Below are 20569 nucleotides of genomic sequence, written 5' to 3'. Positions count from 1 at the left end.
GACAAAGTTTTATTCATTATCTAAACCATCCATATTGGGGGCCCACCTGTGATTATATCCATCATTCAGGATCCACAATTGTTCTACTAACAAAGTGTATATGTGGTCAATTCCTGAGAAAAATAGGTGGTAGCCATTTCTCTCTAGAGAAAGATCCCCTCTCTGGAGAAAGATTCTGTGTATGTTTTGGAGACCATGTTCTTCACTGAGGAATGGCTTACCAGGAGAAGTGAAGAGAATGGAGACTTAAGTCCTAAATCAAGAATATATTTTGGCAGAAAGGGAATGGAATTTAGATGGTACCAACCTCATGATTGACAAGCATTCTTTATTTTCATTTCTGGTGCTAAGCTCATGCTTTTCACCGATTGAAAAGAAATAGCAATCTCCTTTTTTGTTTGTCAAACAACACGATAGATGAGCCGATGCAAGGGACGAGTAAGCTTACGGTGATACAGTACCTATGGAGTCTGGATTCTGGAACCTACCCTGCAAAAAGAATTATCCCCAACAATGCCCAATGTCTATTATGCTTTAAAACCATATGAAAAGACCCTTATTTTGACAATGTGGTGTTGATGAATAAAGTCTACATGCAACACATTGAAACATGCATTTTAATTAAAGATGTCCCATTAAAGCATCAACACATTTTATGTCTCCCCTTATTCATATGAATTGAGTGTTGAACAAGGTCCGTCTTCGGTGATGAAGCCCAGACCATAATGGCGAACCTGTTTTAGATGTTGTTTAGTTAATCTTATTGCCCCATTTGAAGAAATCTAGTAGCGGGCAAGGTAGGGTGTCCAACAAGCGTGGGTTCTGGATGAGCTCAAATTACCCTGCTTGGAGGTGGCTAAGCATGTTATTCTGATCAGTGGTTTCCATCTTTTTACAAGCCTCTCCTCTCTTTCTTTTTTTTTGGAGAATAGTTGAGGAAAGCCAACGCTTATTTTGTTTTAAATCTAATAGCAGCTTCCAAGATGCACTGTGCTCCGTTGTGCTTTGGGACGGGCTTCTGGATACTGGCAGTCTTGGAGTCTACATATTCAAACTAGAAACCTCGAGCAATATCGCTCAATATTGATCATATATTCACTTGTCCCCCAGCCACACGCTCACTGCAAACCAGCTTCCTTGCAGACTCGATAATGTTCTTTTATCAGCATCCTTTCGACAAATACAGCTCCAAATCCACAATGTATTATTTCAACCATACTTGTGATTTTTAACTCACTTCTAGTGTTCCAAATTGGCAGGATCGTCATGTTCATGGAGAAGCAAAATCAACACAGGCAAACTGGCAACTGTGTATCCTATTGGTCAGTGTAGATGAGTTTTTTCCCGCTTGGTGTATGGGCCATGGATCTTCGTATGATGCCTTCTTGTGGGTTAGTCTTATGCTACTTCTACTAATGTGAGTATAAATCAACTGATAATAATTCAGAAAGTAGAGAGTTTTTCACATAAAGTTAAAACCAATACAATGTAGGAACAACCATGCATCGCTCATATAACAAAAAAGAGAACTACGATGATGAAATTCCATGTTATAAAACATTTAAAGAATCGGATTAAAAGAATAAAACAATAATAAAGGAAAAAATGGAAACAGGGATCAGGTGTCAAACTAACACACCATTTATCCTTTGTCTTTTTTTTCTTTGATGAATGAACAAAGACAAATCCTTCCAAATCTGATTCTTTTGTAGGATAGAGAAATGCACCCTCAGATTTTTGGCAAATAAGATGAGTCGCTTCAGATGCTATCAAAGGCTTCAAAAGCTGTGCACCCATCAGGGCTACCGTTTTCTGTGAAGCAAAACAAAAGCAAACTTTCAAATCGTATGCTCGTGATGTAAGAAAGAAAATGATCGCTTCAAGGTGAAGAACAAAAAGTTAGAGAACAGCTCTGATCTATAGCTTCTTCTAGTAAATCAGAGGACACAAATGGAGTAAGACCAGTATCATCGTTCATGACCACATGATCTCTGATGCAAACTATTCGTAAAGACAAATAATATCTTGCATCTATAACAGTCTACAGTATTTAACATTGGGCAGTATCATCCTACATGGTGATCAAAAGATCTCCAAAAGAATGAAACTTCAGTTCACTCGGTTGTCATAAATTATTTGGTGCCAGATTTCAAAAGGGGAAAAAAAATAAAGCAACATTTTACTAACCCCTATACTAGTTGCATATAGGCCTAGAATATTGTAAATGCACTTTTTTTATTTATTTATGGAACTTCCACTAAAGCTTGAAACTTGGAAGTGTGCAATCTTAAAGGGCTGATTGGTTACTGAAAAAGTTCCATTTGGACAGTTGTTCGGACAACGCATATGTCGATGACTTGTCAACAATCATTATTCTGACAGTGACACTAATTTCAATAAAAACAAAGGCAGGGTTGTCCAAAAAACTAGCCATTAGTTTGGAATGGGAATTTATACGCGAAGTTGGTTTTTGACCACTTTCCATAAAATAAATGAAGGAATGGAAATCTTTTGTATGCATGCATGGCAAATGTGACAGATTTACCACATAACCCACATGTGTGAATGTGTCATAAGTGAGACCACAAATTTTCCACCACCCCACATGTGCCACGTTCTAATACCCATGTGCACATATGCCATATGTGCCACTATGCATGTTCAGGAGATCGACATGTGCTACCATGCATCTACAAGTAAACTGCATATGTCACATGTCATTATTAATCTACAAGTATGCCACATGTCCACACGTGCCAATGTGCCTAATCTATATGAGAGCTACATGTGTCCATCTAGATAGGGTGTTTGACAAACAGAAGACAATACAACAAACTAGTCCATTCATACAAGCCTGTTTAAACACCCTTGGTTGGGCAGATGTGTTCAAGAAGTTCTATCTGAACACAACATTGATGGTAACCAAACAGGTCCGACAAGTCTCGATGATATTCCTTAGTATTGAATAACAAGGAGGCCATCAAATTGCATTTGCATGCCCTTCAAGTCCAACTTGAAAGTAATCTAATTGTGATTTGGAGCTTAGCGCCTCATTATGAAATTATGAATACTAACGAAGGTAGCTGCAATTTGGTGATTTCCACTTCACTGAACCTATTGCAATTCAATTCAATAACACATCCTGTGTTTTTCCATAGAATATCAGCGGTCAGAAAGCAACACATCCACACAATGAAATAGGTGCCACAGCTATGTCCGACACTTTAATTTGAAGTTTAATGAACATGGGGTACCTTGGAGTTAATTTTGATTGTGGGTTATCACTTATCAGTACTCAAGCAAAGAATTTTCAAGGAAGCCGCTAAAGAATGTACCAGGACCAATTTATAGATAAAATCTAGTTTAATCTTAGTGGCAGTTTTTTTTTTGTTAGTTCAGTGTTAGTGAGTTCTGGTTTGGACAAAAAATTTAAGCATAAGATAATAATCAAGAAACGCATAAGAAAAAGGACTGCAAAAATTTAGCGATAATCTTCTCGATATTCATGCCTGTAATTCAGTTCTGTACCCCATTATGACGGAAAATTCCAAAAAGAAATATAAATAATGAAGAATCAATGTAGATTATGATTTCAAGAACATTCAAAGTAAACCACGAATGTAAAATCCAATTGCTTATGGTTTGTTTCTGTCATATGAACTCCAACTTGAAGCACTCTTAAGCAAAAGAATAAAAAGAATAGAGCATCCCTACTCTTCCCCTTTATCATTCAAATGGTCAGTCTAATTTAAGAAAACAGCAAAAGCATTAAAAGCTTATTTCGTGGCTTTTAAATAAAAATTAAAAAATAAAAAATAAAAAAAATACCTGTCTAAGAACGATGTGCTGAATCACATGGCCAATCTTATAACCAAGCTCAACTCCATAATTACAGATAAGAATTTCATTGCAATGAAACATGAGCATCTCGTCTGAAGACATTTGAGAGTTTTGCTGCAAGATAATGATTAGTCAAAAACATGATTTTCAATCAGTGCAACATAGCACCCAATATGCCTTGAGTAAAGCTCGTTCTATACCTTCCATTATAAACATAAAAGGCATACTTGGTAAATAATTAAAATAAGTTGCATCCATGCAATACCTTCATTTTAATCACTTCAAAATGTGCAATAGACGGAACACCAGGTGGGTGCTCCATATGCTCTCCCTGCTGCTCCAAAAGCTATGGAAAGCTACACAAAGTGAAAGACGGCTTCCCCATCCCCACAGTCTACTGGCAAATGATAGTGTGCATGTAGATTTTCCTTCGCAAAAAACTAATTTCAGTGTCATAAAGAGGCAAGGATGGCTTTCGGAACTGGGAATCTCAGCCAAATTCAGGGGAAAAGTACAAACATGGGTCCATTTATTGCATGCAAATGCAAATAACCCAAAGCTTCTTTGGTAATCAAACTCCTCTTTTGCTTGCACAGAGTTCCCCTTTTGCATGCTTTACAATGACCTTAGTTACATTCCACAAACATCAACGAAGCATGTGAAACCTAACCTACTCAGATGTTAACAACTCCATCTGTAAGCTCAGAAGCAGTCTTCAAATTTGGAAGATCGTTTATGTGAATACCTTTCCTTTTACATATGCTGACTAGTTCTTGGGCCTCTTCTAAGCGGCCCACATGGGAAAGGGCATCTATGATGGGGTTATATGAATATGAATTTGGGGTACAGCCATTGGCTCCCATCATGAGCACAGTTTCTTTGGCCTCATCAATTCTCTCTGAGTCACATAAAGCTTTTATAAAGGCATTATAAGTATAAGTATCTGGAGTTGCTCCAGCCTTCAACATGGAATCAAAAACGTTCCGTGCGCTCTCGATCCTTTCCATCTTACAAAGGCTTGAAATGAGAGCATTGAAAGAAAACACATCTGGGTTTATCCCTTTGGCTTTCATCCTTTTAAAAAGTTTCATTGACTTACCGACTTCCCCTACTACACAAAGAGACCGTATCAATATATTGTATGTAATGGCATTTGGCGCAACACCCCATTCAACCATCTCACCAAAACAATTGAAAGCATCCTCCATCTGGTGGGCCCGGCAAAGACCATCTATTATCGAACTAAATGTGAAAACATTGGGTTCAAATCCATGTTCTAAGAGCATCTTCAACAATTCACGTGTCTTTTTCACCTCGCCAGTCTTGCAATGCCCACTTATAAGCGTATTAAAAGTTACGAGGCTCGGGGCGATGCCCCTTGCAAGCATTACTTTGAAAGTCTCTGATGCCTTCTCCATCATTTCTGCTTTAGAAAAGCAGTCAATCAACATGTTATACGAAACCACATTGCAGACAAGCCCGTCCAAGAACATATGATTCACATATCGATCTCCCTCCTGAAACATTCCTGCCCTGTACAAAGCAGCTACTAGTGTAATATATGTATTAAATCCCGGTTTCCCACCTCGGCCAATAAAACCATCAAATATCTCACATGTTTTTCTAAGATCTAAACCTTTCATCAAACAAGCCATCACAATATTAAACGTAGGGGCATCGGGAAAATAACCCCTTTGGCTGATCTTGCTCAAAAACTCGCAAGCCTCTCTTGGCATACAATTCTTCGAAAGACAGTACAATATGGTACTACAAGCACTTTCATGCAAAACTGATTTGCGTTCTACAAAGCTAGTCAACAACTCATAGGCCCGCCGTGGATTCAAACATCGAAAGGCCCCATGAACCAATGCTCTAAAAGTAGCCTCGGTGGGGCCCACGTTCCTCTTCCTCATTGTCTCCAACACCTGGAATGCTTCATCTGCCTTTCCCGCATTAAAAAACCCATCGATCAGCATTGTGTATGTGAACACATTAGGAGACCACCCCAAGCTCTCCATCTGCTTCAAAAGCCGAAGCGCCTCGTCGACAATCCCGTTCTTGCATACACCATGGATTAGAGTGTTGTAGGTGAATCGATCTGGGTAGCAGTTATCAGCGGCCATCTGTTGGAATTTGAAATAAGCCAAATCGAGCGAATTGGATTTCACCAATGCATCAATGACAGAATTGTAAATTCGGGTGGTCGGCCTAAGGCCCAAGAATGACAATTGCCCAAAAATGTCATTGCAATACTTCGCCAGCCCCAAACGCCCCCAACTACCGATTAAAATGCAGAACAACTCCTCTGTGAATCGACACCCAGCAGCTCGAATCTCTCGTATCAATTCAACGGATAAAACGACTGGGCCTTTTCTAAATAGGATATCAGACAAAACTCTCTTTACGGATTCATTCTTCGAAAGTTCAAGGTCGGCATTTGAAACCCATATGTAGAATTTAAGGGAGAATAATTGGTTTTCTTGGTTTTGCAAGATTCGAACGACGAGCTGTGGATTCAAGCTGGTTTTATGGGGACGGAAAGCGTGATTTAGCAGTAAAAACCAGTCATTTCCTAGTAATATCTCAGAAATGTGGACAAGATCAACCGAATTTATGGTTTTCAGGTCATGATTATTGCAGATGGGTTCTTTTGCATTGGAAAGATGGTGAGATGTTTCGAAAGATGGAAACAGATTGGATCTTTTTGAAGGGTTTGAAGTGGACTTACCTGTAGATGAAACTGCGGCATGGGAGCGATTTGAGGCTGTTTGGAAGGTTGGATTGGCGCTATTTGGATTCTTTTGGATCGTGTTTTGGGCGATTTGTGGTGTGGTTTTGGAAGCAGGAAAGATCCTGAAAGGAGGAGAAGAGAGGCGTTTCATTCGAACGCGAGAACGAGAGAAGAGGGTTTGGGTCCGGAGGGAAAAGGGTCTCGTTGTGGGGAGCTATTTGATACTCTGACAGCGTATGACGCTTGATACGCAGGCACTCCGGAAATGTACACGTGGCATACATTAATGCAAACTGTTGATGCGGTTATCTGGTTCGTCCTCCTAGACCCTTGTATGCCTGCACAGAAAGAAAACAAAGGAGACCCTGGCTCGAGCAGGGGACCCTCCGATGCCAAAGTTAGGCCTGGACTCGGGGTCTCAAAGTATTGGAAGGTTTTTAGGAGGGATTTGTTTCGTACCTCTCAAGGTGACAAGGGTCCTCCTTTTATAGCTGCTGGGGTCCTCCTGATATTGAGCGCGGGATCTTCTCCTGGTATCACGGAGATAGGATCGTGCCCATCTTGAGCCATCATCCGATCCCGTGAGCTTCGGGGTCGGAGATCTTATCCCAAGATATCCGGGATGAGATCTGACCTAGCGACGGTCGGTCTTGCAAGGCGGTCCGCCCGACACACGCCCGGAACGCTGATAAGTCGTTCGAACCGACTCAACCATTGTCTCGGTTTAGCGAACCATGCCTCGGATTTGACGCATCCTTCGGCGACCCGAGGTATCAAGTCCGAGTCCCGAGGCATTAAGTCCGAGTCTTCGGACTTGTATTTTTGCCCCCAACAGTAAGCCCCCCTACTCCGTGTGTTTCATATGACACTGAGGAGTAGCGAGTTTGGAGTCGGTTCGTAACTCAGTCCGAGATGAGTCGTGATCATTAAATGCATTCCATGAGGCCTTTGATGGGGGCCGGTTCAGCTTCTGACCATGCGCCGTCAGCCGTCAAATCACACATCCCGCCAATGAGGATTGGACACGTAGCGAAGGTATTATTATTGCCAGTTGACGTGCGCCACGTGTCGAGCGAGGGAATCGATGCAGGCGTCGAATCATTTCCTCATTAATTGTCTCCGCCGTATGGTGACCTTATATAACGTCAGGGGCCCCGCACTTTAAACTTTTCTGCTCTTGCCATTCCCGCTCCGCATTTTCTTTAGGGTTTACATAGCCTTTCGTCTCCTTCCTTTTCTTTTTCTTTACCGTCGGTGCCTCTTTCCGCCATCTCCGTTTTCCTTTCTCCCTCCGGTGAGTTTCTCCTTCCTCTTTATTTGGTAATAATGGCGGATAGGAGTTCTCAAAGTCCCCAGGGGGGAGCTTCCGGAGACGAAGGCGAAGCGCAACGTTTTTGGAACGTTGCGGAATCGCCTTCCTTACTGACGGAGATAGCAGTGGACGCCACCGGGAGAGAGTCACCGAAGCTCCGGCGGAGCGTCCAGCTTCCGTCGTTCCTTCTCGGGGCGGGTCGTCTCTATTAACCCACCCGGGAAGGCCTAACTTGCCAAGGGATATGGAGGAGGATGAGGAGGAAGAAGATGAAGTTTTAATCGCCGAAGGACCCCTGATCTTGCTCCTGTTAGTGAGTCGGCGCCGAATCAAGAAGAAGGATCGGGGAAGATTTAAGCGGTCGGTTCCCTCGAGTCTTGGGAGACGGACTTGGACGGAATCAGTCGGGTACCATATTCCCAGTCGGTCATCACCTATCTTCCCCGTCCAAATGATTTACCGGTCCTCCTGCTGGGGCGATCGCGATTTACCAAGTGTCGATGCAATGCGGCTTGCGCTTCAGACCATAGTCCGGGGAGTTTTGTCTCACATAAAGATTGCCCCGGGGCGCAGATAGTCCCGAATGGGTGGAGGAACTTACTCGGATGTGCGGTGTTGTGGTGAGATGGAGCGACCACCACTTACTCGCAATTTCTCCACTTCAGTGCGGGTAAATCCGAACTACCCCGGCTTCTACGTCTTCGCGGCTTGGCGAGGCGGAGGCGGTTCACGATAACCGACCCTCCCACTTCCAACAAACACTTGAGAGAGCGTTGGTTTTGGGCATGTGGTCGCTGGGAGACGGATGAGTCCGGTCCCACGAGGCCAAAGAGCAGGTGACTTGGGTTTTTTTTTTATTATTATTTTTATTTTATTTATAATACCCTGAAGCTGACGAACTTATGTTTGACAGATATTCCGAAGAAGAAGCCGAAGCTCGGCAACACTGCCTCGGCTCGGATCAAAGAGTTGAAGTCGTTGGATCCGAGGGACAGGTCTTGGAAGGTGTCAGCAGGAGCGCCTTCACCTTGCAGTCTGGACTCGGAGTTACGAGGTAATTAAGAGCGAATCTTAATTTTCCAAATTTCCACCGACTTACTTCGCCTTACTCTCCCCCTCCTTTTTTTGTTTTTGCAGATCTGCCCGAAGCTCGTCCCAACCTAAGGATTGTCCCCGAACCGGAGATGACGGGAGCTCGTCCTGCCCTAGACCAGTCACGAAGTTGAAGGCTCCTCCGCGGTCAGTTCTTCTTTGAGCCTCGGCCACCGAAGAGGCAAAGGGTGCCGCGGAAGGAGAAAGAGCCAGCAGCTCTGCTCCTTTCGTCGTCGTGATTCCCGACCCGGACGAAAGGCGGAAGAGACGGCGGTTCTTGCACAGTGTCGGCGCTGCAGGGCCTCGGCAGCGTTGAGGTCGCGGCCAGTCGGGAAGAAGAGGCCGGGGCCGCGTCCTCCAGGGAGGAAGAGGCGAGGCGGCCTCCCGAGGGGAAGAGACGAACCAAGAGGGGCCGTCAATCCTGCACAAAACGGAGTTTCTCCTGTGGCGGTTCGGTGTAGTTTGGTAAGCCCAAAGAATTTTGGGGAGCTCTTCGGCCTGCTCCTTTGGCCCGGCCAAGCTTGGTTCGAAGATGTTGCTTGATAATCTTGTTAACCGCCTCGACTTGTCCGTTGGTTTGAGGGTGATGCGGTGATGAATAAATATTCATCCGAGGTTCTTGCACATCTCACGAAAGCTCCTATTATCAAATTGCCTTCCATTTTCTGTACTGCGCGGTACTCCGAATCGGCAGATAATGTTTTTCCATACAAACTCGGTGATCTTACGCTCGGTTATTTTGGCTAATGGTTCCCTCGGCCCACTTCGTAAAATAGTCCACTGCTACCACAGCAAACTGACCTTTTCCCATAAGGAGCGGTCCTATGAGGTCGATGCCCCATTGTGCGAAAGGCCAAGGACCAGTCATCGGCGTCGTGCCTCGGGTGCTTGCCTCGGAATTGCCGCAAACCGTTGGCATCTGTCGCATTTTTGAACAGCTCACGAGCGTCGTGTTGGATAGTGGGCAAGTAGTATCCCTGTCGTAAGACCTGGCTCGGCCTCCAGAGTGGTTTCCTCAGATTCCTTCATGAATTTCCCGTAACACATAGTTTGCCTCGGTGGGTTTGAGCAGCAACGGGGCGTAGTATCCTTTCTTATAAAGGGTCCCGTTGAGTATGGTGTAGCAGGAAGCTCGGATCTTAATTCGTCGGGCCTCGGTGCGATCCTCGGGCAACTTTCCTTCGTCGAGGAATTGGCGGATTGGATCAATCCAGGATGGTTAAGTCGATTGTATTACGGCCTCGCTAATTGGCCTTATACTTGGTTTATCGGCGTATTCGAGGACGGACCGGTATATCGTCTTCTTTACCGAGGCGAGCTTTGCTAGAAAATCGGCTTTGCTGTTTTCCGTCCGAGGTATCCGAGTTACACAGTTGAAATCCTTTGATAAGTTCTTTCGCTTTCCCCATGTAAGCTCTTAGCCGGTCTTTCCTTGTCTGGTATACACCGGTAACTTCAAATGAGAGTCGCTGAAAACGCTTAGGTGCGTGACCTCCATGCGCGAGTCGGAGGCCGAGTAGCAACGCTTCATATTCCGCCGTATTGTTCGACGCTTGAAATCCAAGTCGTAAGGCATACTGTATATAGGTGTGATCGGGGGTTTCCAGCACTACCCCAGCCCCACTGGCCTTCGAGTTGGAAGAACCGTCGACATACAGATTCCATGGAATAGGGCAAGGGGAAGCGGTCGAGGTGGGCACTGCATCGACCTTCGGCGTATCGTTCACTGAGAGTTCGGCTGAAGACGTTCCCTCGGCGATAAAATCAGCTACGGCTTGCCCTTTGATTGCTGCCTTTGGTCGGTATTGAATATCAAACTCACTCAGCTCGATAGCCCATTTGGTGAGTCGGCCGGATAGTACCTGGCGAAGCGGAAGGTCGGTCATTACAATGATGGTGTGGGCATGGAAATACGGCCTAAGTCGCCGAGAGGAAGTTATTAAAGCCAAGGCCACTTTTTCCAAGCTTGGGTATCTCGTTTCTGCTGGCAATAACGCTTTGCTTACGTAATAAACCCAGCTGCCTCGGATACAGCTAGATAGAGGAGCAACGACTCCCCCGGTTCAGGTTTTGATAAGAGAGGTGCAGAACCGAGATATAATTTTAATTGCTGGAATGTTGCTTCACATTCTTCCGTCCAACCCATCGCTTGTCTTCCTTTCAATTGTTTGAAGAAGGGAGACACTTATCCGTTGCTCGGGCGAACCGATTGAGTCTGCGACTCGTGGCCAATCTTTGGACGCCTTAATGGTTTTGGGGATTCCATATCAATCGAGCCTTTATCTTCTTAGGGTTTGCCTCTATTCCTCTGACTAAGAAACCGAGGAATTTTAGCCTACTCCAAAAGCACATTTACTTGGATTTAACTTCATCCGATCCGGAGGATTAGAAACATTTCTTCCAAATCATTCGCATGATCCGCCGTGTATGCTCTTGACAAGCATGTCGTCGATGTATACTTTCATGGTTCCCTATAAGTCGAGCAAAGATTTTGTTAACTAACCTTTGATAAGTTGCGCCGGTCTTCAGACCAAAGGCATCACTCGGTAACAATAAAGGCCTTTGTCGGTGACAAAGGTAGTTTTTGATTTATCTGTTTGATGCATTACAATTTGATTATATCCCGAATAAGCATCCATGAAGCTAAGGAGCTCATGTCCGGCTGTACTATCCACTAGCTGGTCTATCCTCGGAAGCGGAAAGTTATCTTTGGGGCAGGCTTTATTCAAGTCGGTATAATCAATACAGACTCGCCACTTCCCGTTGGACTTCTTTACAAGCACGACATTCGCGACCCACTCTGGATAGTGTATTTCTTCTATGAAACTAGCTTGGAGTAGTTTGTTGACTTCTTTCTCGATGATGGTGTATCGTTCAGGGCCGAGCGGTCGTCGCTTCTGTCGGATCGGTCGATATGACGGATCGACGTTAAGTCGGTGAGTCACCACGGAGGGGTCGATCCCTTGCATATCTTCATGATTCCAAGCGAATACGTCGGCAAGGCGATCAGCTTTTCTCTCAAAGGGGACTGCAGAGATGAGCCAATTCGCACTGTCTTGGATCCATCTGTTTCGACTAAGGCGATTGAGACAAGATCTTCGACCGGCTGTCCTCGTTCATAATTCTCGCCCCGAGGGTCCAACGATTCGATTGTTAATATGTTGGTCGGATTCTTGTCGGCGGCTCCTTTTACAGCTATCATGTAAGCCTCGCGTCTTGTTGGTCTCCTTTAACAATTCCGACTCCATCGGGAATTTCATTGTAAGATGGTATGTGGATACCACGGCCGGGAGGAGACTCATGAAGGTCGGCCGAGTATCGCGTTGTATACCGAGGGTTGATCGACGACCAGGAAGTCAACCATCATTGTCGTCTGATGTGGGGCAGTGCCAGCAGTGAGTGGTAATGAGACAGTCCCCTCGGGCAATACTTGTCCTCCGGAAAAACCGATCAATGGGGTCCGAACCGGGCGTAACGCGGATCGTTCGATCCCCATTTTGTCGAACGCTTGAGTAAATAACACGTCTGCAGATGACCCCGACGAGTATCCGAAACACTTTTCGGTTAGCGATCGCCAAGGAGACGATCAGCGCATCATCGTGGGAGTGATGGATACCTCGGGCGTCTTCTTCGAGTGAACGATATGCAATACCTTTCTCTTTTCTTTTCCTTTGATGGCCGATCTATAATAATTGAGTTTTCGTGCGTGATTCCTTCGCGCGTTGTTTGAGTCGCCCCCACATTGTGGACCGCCGATAATCGTCCGGATTTCTTCCATAGGCTGACTCTCGGTCGGGCGCGCCTCGGATGCCCCAGCTTTGACCAGATGGTCTCGGAGTCGGCCGGCGTTTATGAGTCGGTCGAGTTCTGCTTGTAAGGGACGGCACTCACTGGTGTTATGCCCGTGATCGCGGTGATAATGGCAGTAATTATCCTTATCCCGCCGATTAGGATTACTCCTGAGCTTCGGCCAGCTAACAAAGCCTTCATTTTTTATTTCATCAGTACCTCTTCCCGAGTCTTATTCAAGTGTATATGGAAAATTTTCGATCCGGCCGTTTTCCGGACCTTCGCTCGTCACGTGCTTGATCCTCTTTGCGTTTCCTTCCCCCGGCCGAGTCGGCTTCTTTTTTGGCCGACTCTTTGGCCGAGGTTTTAGTTTCACACAGGATCGCGCTTCCTCAGCGTTGGCATATTTATCGGACCGTGACATAAATTCTGCCAAAGTATCGGGCGGAGTTTTGTCTAGAGATGCCAGGAATGGCTTATCCCTAACTCCTTGCATGAGTGCATTGAGGGCCGTTTCTTACGATGTTTTAGAACTTGAAGGGATTCGAAATTAAAACACTTGATGTAATCTTTAATAGCTCTCCCCTTGGACTAAGTTATTCGGATGTGCGGGGGCTTTAATTTTTCTTTCCGCCGATGAAGTTGGTGAGGAAGGCGTCCCTCAACGAATGAACTGATGGACTTTGGCTTCTGTTGTTGAAACCGAGCTACATCGGTAAATGTAAGAGAAAAGGCCCGACACATTACGCATCCGAGGCATCATGGAGTTCCATATAGGTTAAGCACTCAATATGCTCGGTCGGGTCGGTTTTCTGGTGAAAGGAGCGATTTGAGGTAATCGAAACCTCTCGGGCAATCGGGCTTTCAATCCCGAGTCCACAAAGGGGGATGCTTTCGCCGGACCCGGTTGAATATACGTTCCATGCTTTATGTCCGCCATCTCTTTGCCATCTCTTCCCGCACTTCTTTTTGAAATTTTGAATGTCGGCTTTCCAAGGTTCTCTGCGGTGCCTTCCATGGAAGGGCGATTGCGCCTTCTTCGTTCTATTTCGTGCAGAAGATCAGTCGGGGGGAGGGAGGCGTTGGCTGAATGCGATGGTTCTGACCCGCCTTGAGGTTGGCTTGGCCGGAAAGCGGCGCTGAAGGTTGAGGATCAACCGCCGCCTTCGGGGCTGCACTTGTTGCTGATACATTTGTTCCAGCATCTGCTTCATCATATTCATATCGGAGCGGATTTCTTGAACCTCCTTGTCCAACCGCCCATCGTCGCGACCCCGCTGTTTGTTGCTTGTTCCGGTCGCCCTCGTCGGCGGTTGTTAGGTGGGTTATGGGCTGCGGGGACCGCGACTGGTGGCCTTTCGCGTTCTCATTCAAATCTTCTTGGACCGTCCTTCTAGTCATCACCATTGGACTCGGTATAGAGATACGAGATGGCTTTTTGCACGTTCCCCCAGACGCTACTGTTGATGCGGTTATCTGGTTCGTCCTCCTAGACCCTTGTATGCCAGAAAGAAAACAAAGGAGACCCTGGCTCGAGCGGGGGACCCTCCGATGCCGTCCTGGACTCGGGGTCTCAAAGTATTGGAAGGTTTTTAGGAGGGATTTGTTTCGTACCTCTCAAGGTGACAAGGGTCCTCCTTTTATAGCTGCTGGGTCTTCTCGTTATAGCTGCTAGGGTCCTCCTGATATTGAGCGCGGGATCTTCTCTCGTATCACTGAGATAGGATCGTGACCATAATGAGCCAATATCAGATACCGTGAGCTTCGTGTTCGGAGATCTTATACCAACATATCCGGGATGAGGCCCGACCTAGCGAAACAAAGGCCCGAACCTCTGGCTCGTGGACACCTGTTTGTTGAACAGGACCACCGGATATTTTTTATTCCTGACCGTCCAACGAATGTCGACCAATCCGGTATTAAGCAAATCAAATCAGCATAATTTTTGGGTTTACGATGCATCTGGTCTAAGATCGATAATTGAGACTGCGCAATTTGTAACTTTTAAGTAATTTCTAAGGACCTGCGTATCATCCATCACACTGCCCGAGTATTAATGGTTTTATCTCCGAGAGCATTGAAACGAGAACAATACTAGGGTTGAGGAAGGTCGTTTTAAAGTTACTCATACGCCTGTTAACATTTTGGACGGTGGATATCGTTGCACAAGTATGCTACGTATATGGTAGACGAGTCGCTAGAGGTGGGCATCGGACCGAGTCGGATCGGATTAGGGCTAACCCGATCCTGTCTGAAATCTAACTGGGCTGACCCGAATCCGTTCCGATCTGGGACCGAGTCCGGAACATAGGACTCAATCCGACCCGACACACGGTTGGTCTGACCCGAACCGCGTTCGACTCGTTCAGAAAAACCGAGTCGGGTTGGGTGCGATTCGAATGGTTAAAAACGGTGAAAATCATTATCCCATTGCTATTTTCGGTGTGGTTATTTTAGTTTTAAATATGTTTTTTGTTTTTTTTCAAATGATTTAAAATGATCATGCAAAATGGATAAACGGTATGGATATAATAAATACATCATTGTGGGGCCCATATGAGATTGATACCAGTTGAGCCGTTCGTACGTCTCGGAGCACGAGGCTCTGCAGCGGCGAACGTGCTTTTGCACGGCAGCTGCGGCAACTTGTTGCCCACAAAAATATATCTTTAGTTATGTAGGTCTGATCATGGAATATGTGTTATATCCAAACCGTCCATCCATTTGGCGAGCTAGTATTAAGGCTTGAGACAAAAAATAAGATAGATTCGACCATCAAGTGGACCACACTGGAAAAAGTAGTGGGACCACACTGAAAATCATTATCTGTTGCTATTTGTGGTGTGGTCCAGATGATCTTTGGATATGATCCATTTTTTTGGATAATGCTCTAAAATGATCTCTAAATATGTATCAACGGTGTAGATATAATAAATACATCACTGTAGGGCCATATAACTTTGATCACCTTTGAACCGTTCGTACAACTCGCAGCTCGAGGAGCGCCAGCGCGCTGAAGACGGGACGTATTGGCTACTCCCCCTGACACCGGCACCGTGGCCAATGGTCGGTGATCTGTGGGGCCCATCATGATGTATGTATCTCATCCCTTCCGTTCATCCTTTTTTAAAGATGATTTTAGTGCTTTAACTAAATTATCATAGGGAGATAAATCTCGGGTGGACCACACCACAGGGAAACAATAGTGATTGGATATCCATCATTGAAATCATACTAAGGCCCACTGTACTGTTTATTTGACATACAATCTGTTGATTAGGTCATAAAGACCCAGATGACGGGAAAAACCAAAGATTAGCTTGATCCAATACTTTTATGGGCCCCAAAATTTTTTTAATGGTTGACATACGTTCAACACTGTTTCCTATAATGTGGTCCACTTGAGATTGGGATATACCTCATTTTTTGTGTAATACCATATAAGTATCTAGAAATATAATTAAACGGCGTTGATGAAACAAATACATCATAGTGGGGGGCCCACAGAGCATCGACGCCAGCCATTAGCTGGTGGCAGGGGAGTAGCGAATTCGTTTTCACTTTCCAACCACTCTTCTTGGTAAGACAACTGTACATAGCTCTGTGCGGTACACCAACGAACACTTTCTTATTGTACACAGTAAGTATTGTTGGGGCCCACCTTGAATGCATGTGGTTTATCCACGCCATCCATTCGTTTTTGAAAATTATTTTAGTCGTTGAACCCAAAATCAATGCATATTCAAAGCTCAAGCGGACCATACCACAGGGAAAAGTAGAAGTATCAATAAGAGCTACTCCGGATCGGATAGGTTCGGATCTGATCGGATCCATTCGGATCGGGTTTTCGAGTCGGGTCGGGTTGGATCAGCGGCTATCCAAAGTCGACCCGAAAGATTTTGGATCTGAATGGAGCTACCCGATCAGCACCGATCCAGACTGTCGGTTCGGTTCTGATCGGGTCGGAACAGGTCTGATCGGGTCGGATCCACCGGATCGGGTCTCTTTTGCCCAGCTCTAACCACCATAGAGATTTTTAAGGGTGATGCTATTTATGGCTGTGCCTGAAATGGTCCCTCTAAAAATCGACGCTCATTCAACACTGTTTCCTGTAACGTGGTCCACTTAAGATTGTGATATACCTCTTCTTTGGTCTCATCCTATAAAATGATCTTTGAAAATAGATGGACGGCATGGAAGAAACACATACATCATGGTCGGGCCACATAGCAACGAGCCAGTCCGTTTCCCTCGTACTGTACGAAAAGTAAGCGGGCGTTAGATATGATGGTAGTCTAATGCCATACCCAAACACGCCCGCCTGGAAATCAATGGTGTATATCAAATCCTACTGCCATTCCAAATGTGCTGGCCATCCATCTTAGAATTTGTTCCATCCCTTAGGATTAGCCGACATTCACTGACACCACCTTCATTACCTTAAAAACACTTCTACCAATCCTAATCCCATGAGATTGGTCAGGCCAAACAAGTCCTTAGAGAAAGTGGCTGCTTTGGGGCCAAATGGCTTGAGTGGCTATGGCTAAGTTATGGGTCAACCTTGGCCTTGCACTAGCCAAGCCCGTTGCCACCCTTAGGGGGTGTTTGGCGCATGGTATTGGGAAGGATTAGGTGGGTTGGGATTCAAAAAATATAATTATTACATATAGTAAGGGATTGTCCCCTCTTACCATGCGGTAAGCTTAATTTCATGTTATGTTTGTAATAAGATAGTACATTGAATGAATATACCCACCCACCATCATTTGAAACTATTGAGAATAACACTTATGTATTATATCTGAACCGTTCATCTGTTTTATAACCTCATTTTATGGCATGAGCCTAAAAATGAGGCAAATCCAAAACTTATGTGGCCCCAAAGAAGTTTTCAACCGTGTGTATACAATCCCCGCTGCTTTCTATGGCGGGGTCCACTTCAGCTTTAGATCTACCTGATTTTTTGGCCCATGCTCTAAATTGATCTCGAAAAACAGGTGATGGTGTGGAAATAGCCCACACATCATAGTGGGACCTACACAATTTGCTAACATTGAGTGGAATTGGTGCAAGACCCAATGCAATTCCATCTAATCCAATTCCAAGCTTTTCCAAATCTTCCCAAACATTGAGTGGAACTGGCATGGGACCAAATGCAATTCCATCCCACCTAATCCCATCTAATACCATTCCCGAACACCTGGAGAATTCGGATCATCAGCTTGCCACGAGCAAGAAAATTATATTCTTTTGCATCGTGATTGGTCCACATCATCACTAATGTTGTTATCATACATTAAATGTGGTGTATGATAAGGTGGCTGATTAGATTCAGGATTTTTCTGTTTGTGACAGATAGAAATTTTGGAATCCACCCCTTACATGTTCATGGCATTAATCCTGCAGTGCATTTGGACTGAACATTAAGATCATCGAGTGGGCCATATCTGCACATAAATGCTGCTAGCTAGCTTCAGTGTATCAGCATACATACAATGTATCGTAGATGACCTATACATTTTCAGTTGAGGAGATGGCAATTAGACGGCTCTGCTGATGAGGGATTGTGTGACATGTGGCCCATGTCTTTGGACCGCATACATGGGTTTTCAACGGTGACAAGCAAGGCCTGTGGCCTACTCTGCATAAAAGTTCGCCTTAGTTTGTGAATCTAAAGTGTTAAATTCGTAGACTATGGATAGACAGTCAGGAAGAGAAATATAATATCAGCCTAAACTTGATTTTTAAAAAATAAATGGGATATAAAAGGGGCTGCCTAAATCCTCAAACTTCAAGAGAGTTTTGGGGCATGCTTCATCCACCATGGATTCAATGGCAAAATCGAAAATTTGTATATGCCATGCAAAGATGCAAGTTAAATAATTTCTCTCTATATAAGTGGTGGTAAACAAGTGATGATGGCTAACGCTCCATGCTTAGTTTAGCACAAAAATTTCACCTTAAAAATCAAGCAAAACTCAACAATGTAATAAGTAGGCTCACCGCGATATATATATTCATTTTTTTCATATAATTTTAGCTCATGAGACTTATAATTACGTAAATCCAATCTTAAGTAGACCACACTAGAGAAAACAATGAGGATTGAATGTTTATCATTGAAAACTTTTCAAGGGCTATAAAAGTTTTGGATCAACCTCATTTTTTGACCCATGACTTGAAATGCTTTGAAAAAATTAATGAATTGTTGTGTTTTTAAGAATAAAAAAAATAAATTTCAAAAATAAAAGTTATTTTTAAAAAGTAAATAAATATATTAATTATTTAAACTTTTCATAAATAGTGTGTATAGTCAGTCAGTAAGAGAAGGGGTTTTTGCTTATGCAACCAGGGTTCAAATCTCTTCGAGCACGCGCGCGCGTGGCGTAGGCTATAGGGCTGCTTGGGCGCTTTTTGGCACTTTATTAGGCGCACTTAGCACTTCACAAGGAGCAAAAAGATAGTCTTTTTGGCACATGATTCAAACTTTTTTGGTCATGGTACAATTGGAATTGAACGAGGGTTTATCCTAATGATTTTATGACATTTGTTGATTAAGAGTAATTGTGACATAATTGTACATGTGTTACTTATGCCATGTGTCGCTTATGTGGATACAATTTTTCCTGTTGGATAACTGCTCCTGTCTGAATGGGTACAGAAATAACTGTCATAGGACAAAGAGTCATATCCTTTCATGAAAAAGCAATTATTTGCTGTGAATGAGTATGGATTTCATGAAGAGGCACTTTAGCACCTCTTAAGGAAGAAATCCATAACCTTTCAATTGATATAAATCCTATATACTATAATCCAGAAGAAGACACTCTTAATCATTGATATTATATCATCTTCTGTGCAATTTCTCTCAATCTAATCTCTTGCTGAATATTTTCTTAACGTCTTAAGGCATATCAGTGTCAAAACTAGATATATGGTCAACACTTAAATGTGCAAATTTTCGTGTTGAAAAACGGATTGAGAGTTCATTGTATCCTGAAGACAATTTGCAGATTTCCTTCGTTTGCACTTGCTGGAATTTTTAGAAAAAGGGCAGCAAATCTGTCTTGAGAAATCGACTATTCAAGTCGAGCCTTGAACTCGATATATCTGATTGTTTTCTTCTATCCTCCGTTGTGTATTGAATTTCTAACATTCAAGACAGATTTTAACTCTAGTCACAATGGAGGCAATTCATTCCATTCAAATTATGAACCAAGACTTTGTACAACTGGATTGTTTCGACGGTCAATTCTTCTCAAGATGGTAGCAGAAGATGTTTTTCTTTCTGACAACTCTGAAGTTATCGTACATCCTAAATGATGATCTGCCTTCTCTGACCGAGCCAAAAGACGATGACTCAGAACAAGTGAAGGCAGAACGGAAGAAAAGGAAGGAAGACGATTTTCTATGCAAAGGTCATATCTTAAACGCCCTCTCTAATTCCATCTATAACTCATACCGTAAAATATTCTCTGCTAAAGATCTGTGGACAAAATTAGATGAAAAATATAAAACTGAAGAGATCAGTATTAAAAAATTTCTGATCGACAATTATGTCCACTTCAAGTTTAAAAATGATCAGCCAATTCTTTCCCAAGTAACCGAACTACAGAACTTGGTTGATGAATTGAAGATTGGTGGTATAAATCTTTCTGAAGAATTCCTAGTCGGTGTAGTAATTGCAAAATTACCCTCATCATGGGTTGATTATAAAAAGAAACTGAAACATGATGAGAGGAAGTACAATCTTGAAGGGCTTCAACGACATCTTCGTATAAAAAAAGAGTTCAGAAATCGAGACA

At 43.9% G+C, this 20569-nt stretch overlaps 1 protein-coding gene across 1 annotated transcript; it reads right to left on the bottom strand.

Annotated features, from left to right (window-relative positions):
• Positions 1 to 1487: 1487 nt before the first annotated feature.
• Positions 1488 to 6781, bottom strand: LOC131242413 (putative pentatricopeptide repeat-containing protein At3g16890, mitochondrial). Its single transcript, XM_058241014.1, has 2 exons — positions 4106 to 6781; positions 1488 to 1812 (listed from the first exon to the last, which is right to left on the bottom strand). The coding sequence occupies exon 1, from the start codon at positions 6720 to 6722 to the stop codon at positions 4515 to 4517; it is 2208 nt and encodes a 735-aa protein (XP_058096997.1). The 5' UTR covers positions 6723 to 6781; the 3' UTR covers positions 1488 to 1812; positions 4106 to 4514.
• Positions 6782 to 20569: the final 13788 nt, after the last annotated feature.

The sequence above is a fragment of the Magnolia sinica genome, chromosome 4, assembly GCF_029962835.1.
Source record: "Magnolia sinica isolate HGM2019 chromosome 4, MsV1, whole genome shotgun sequence".
Taxonomy (NCBI): Eukaryota; Viridiplantae; Streptophyta; class Magnoliopsida; order Magnoliales; family Magnoliaceae; genus Magnolia; species Magnolia sinica.
This window is presented reverse-complemented; position numbering and strand designations above follow the sequence as displayed.

Coding starts and splice junctions, on each gene's coding strand:
- LOC131242413 (XM_058241014.1), bottom strand. CDS start 6,722: ATGAAACGCCTCTCTTCTCCTCCTTTCAGGATCTTTCCTGCTTCCAAA.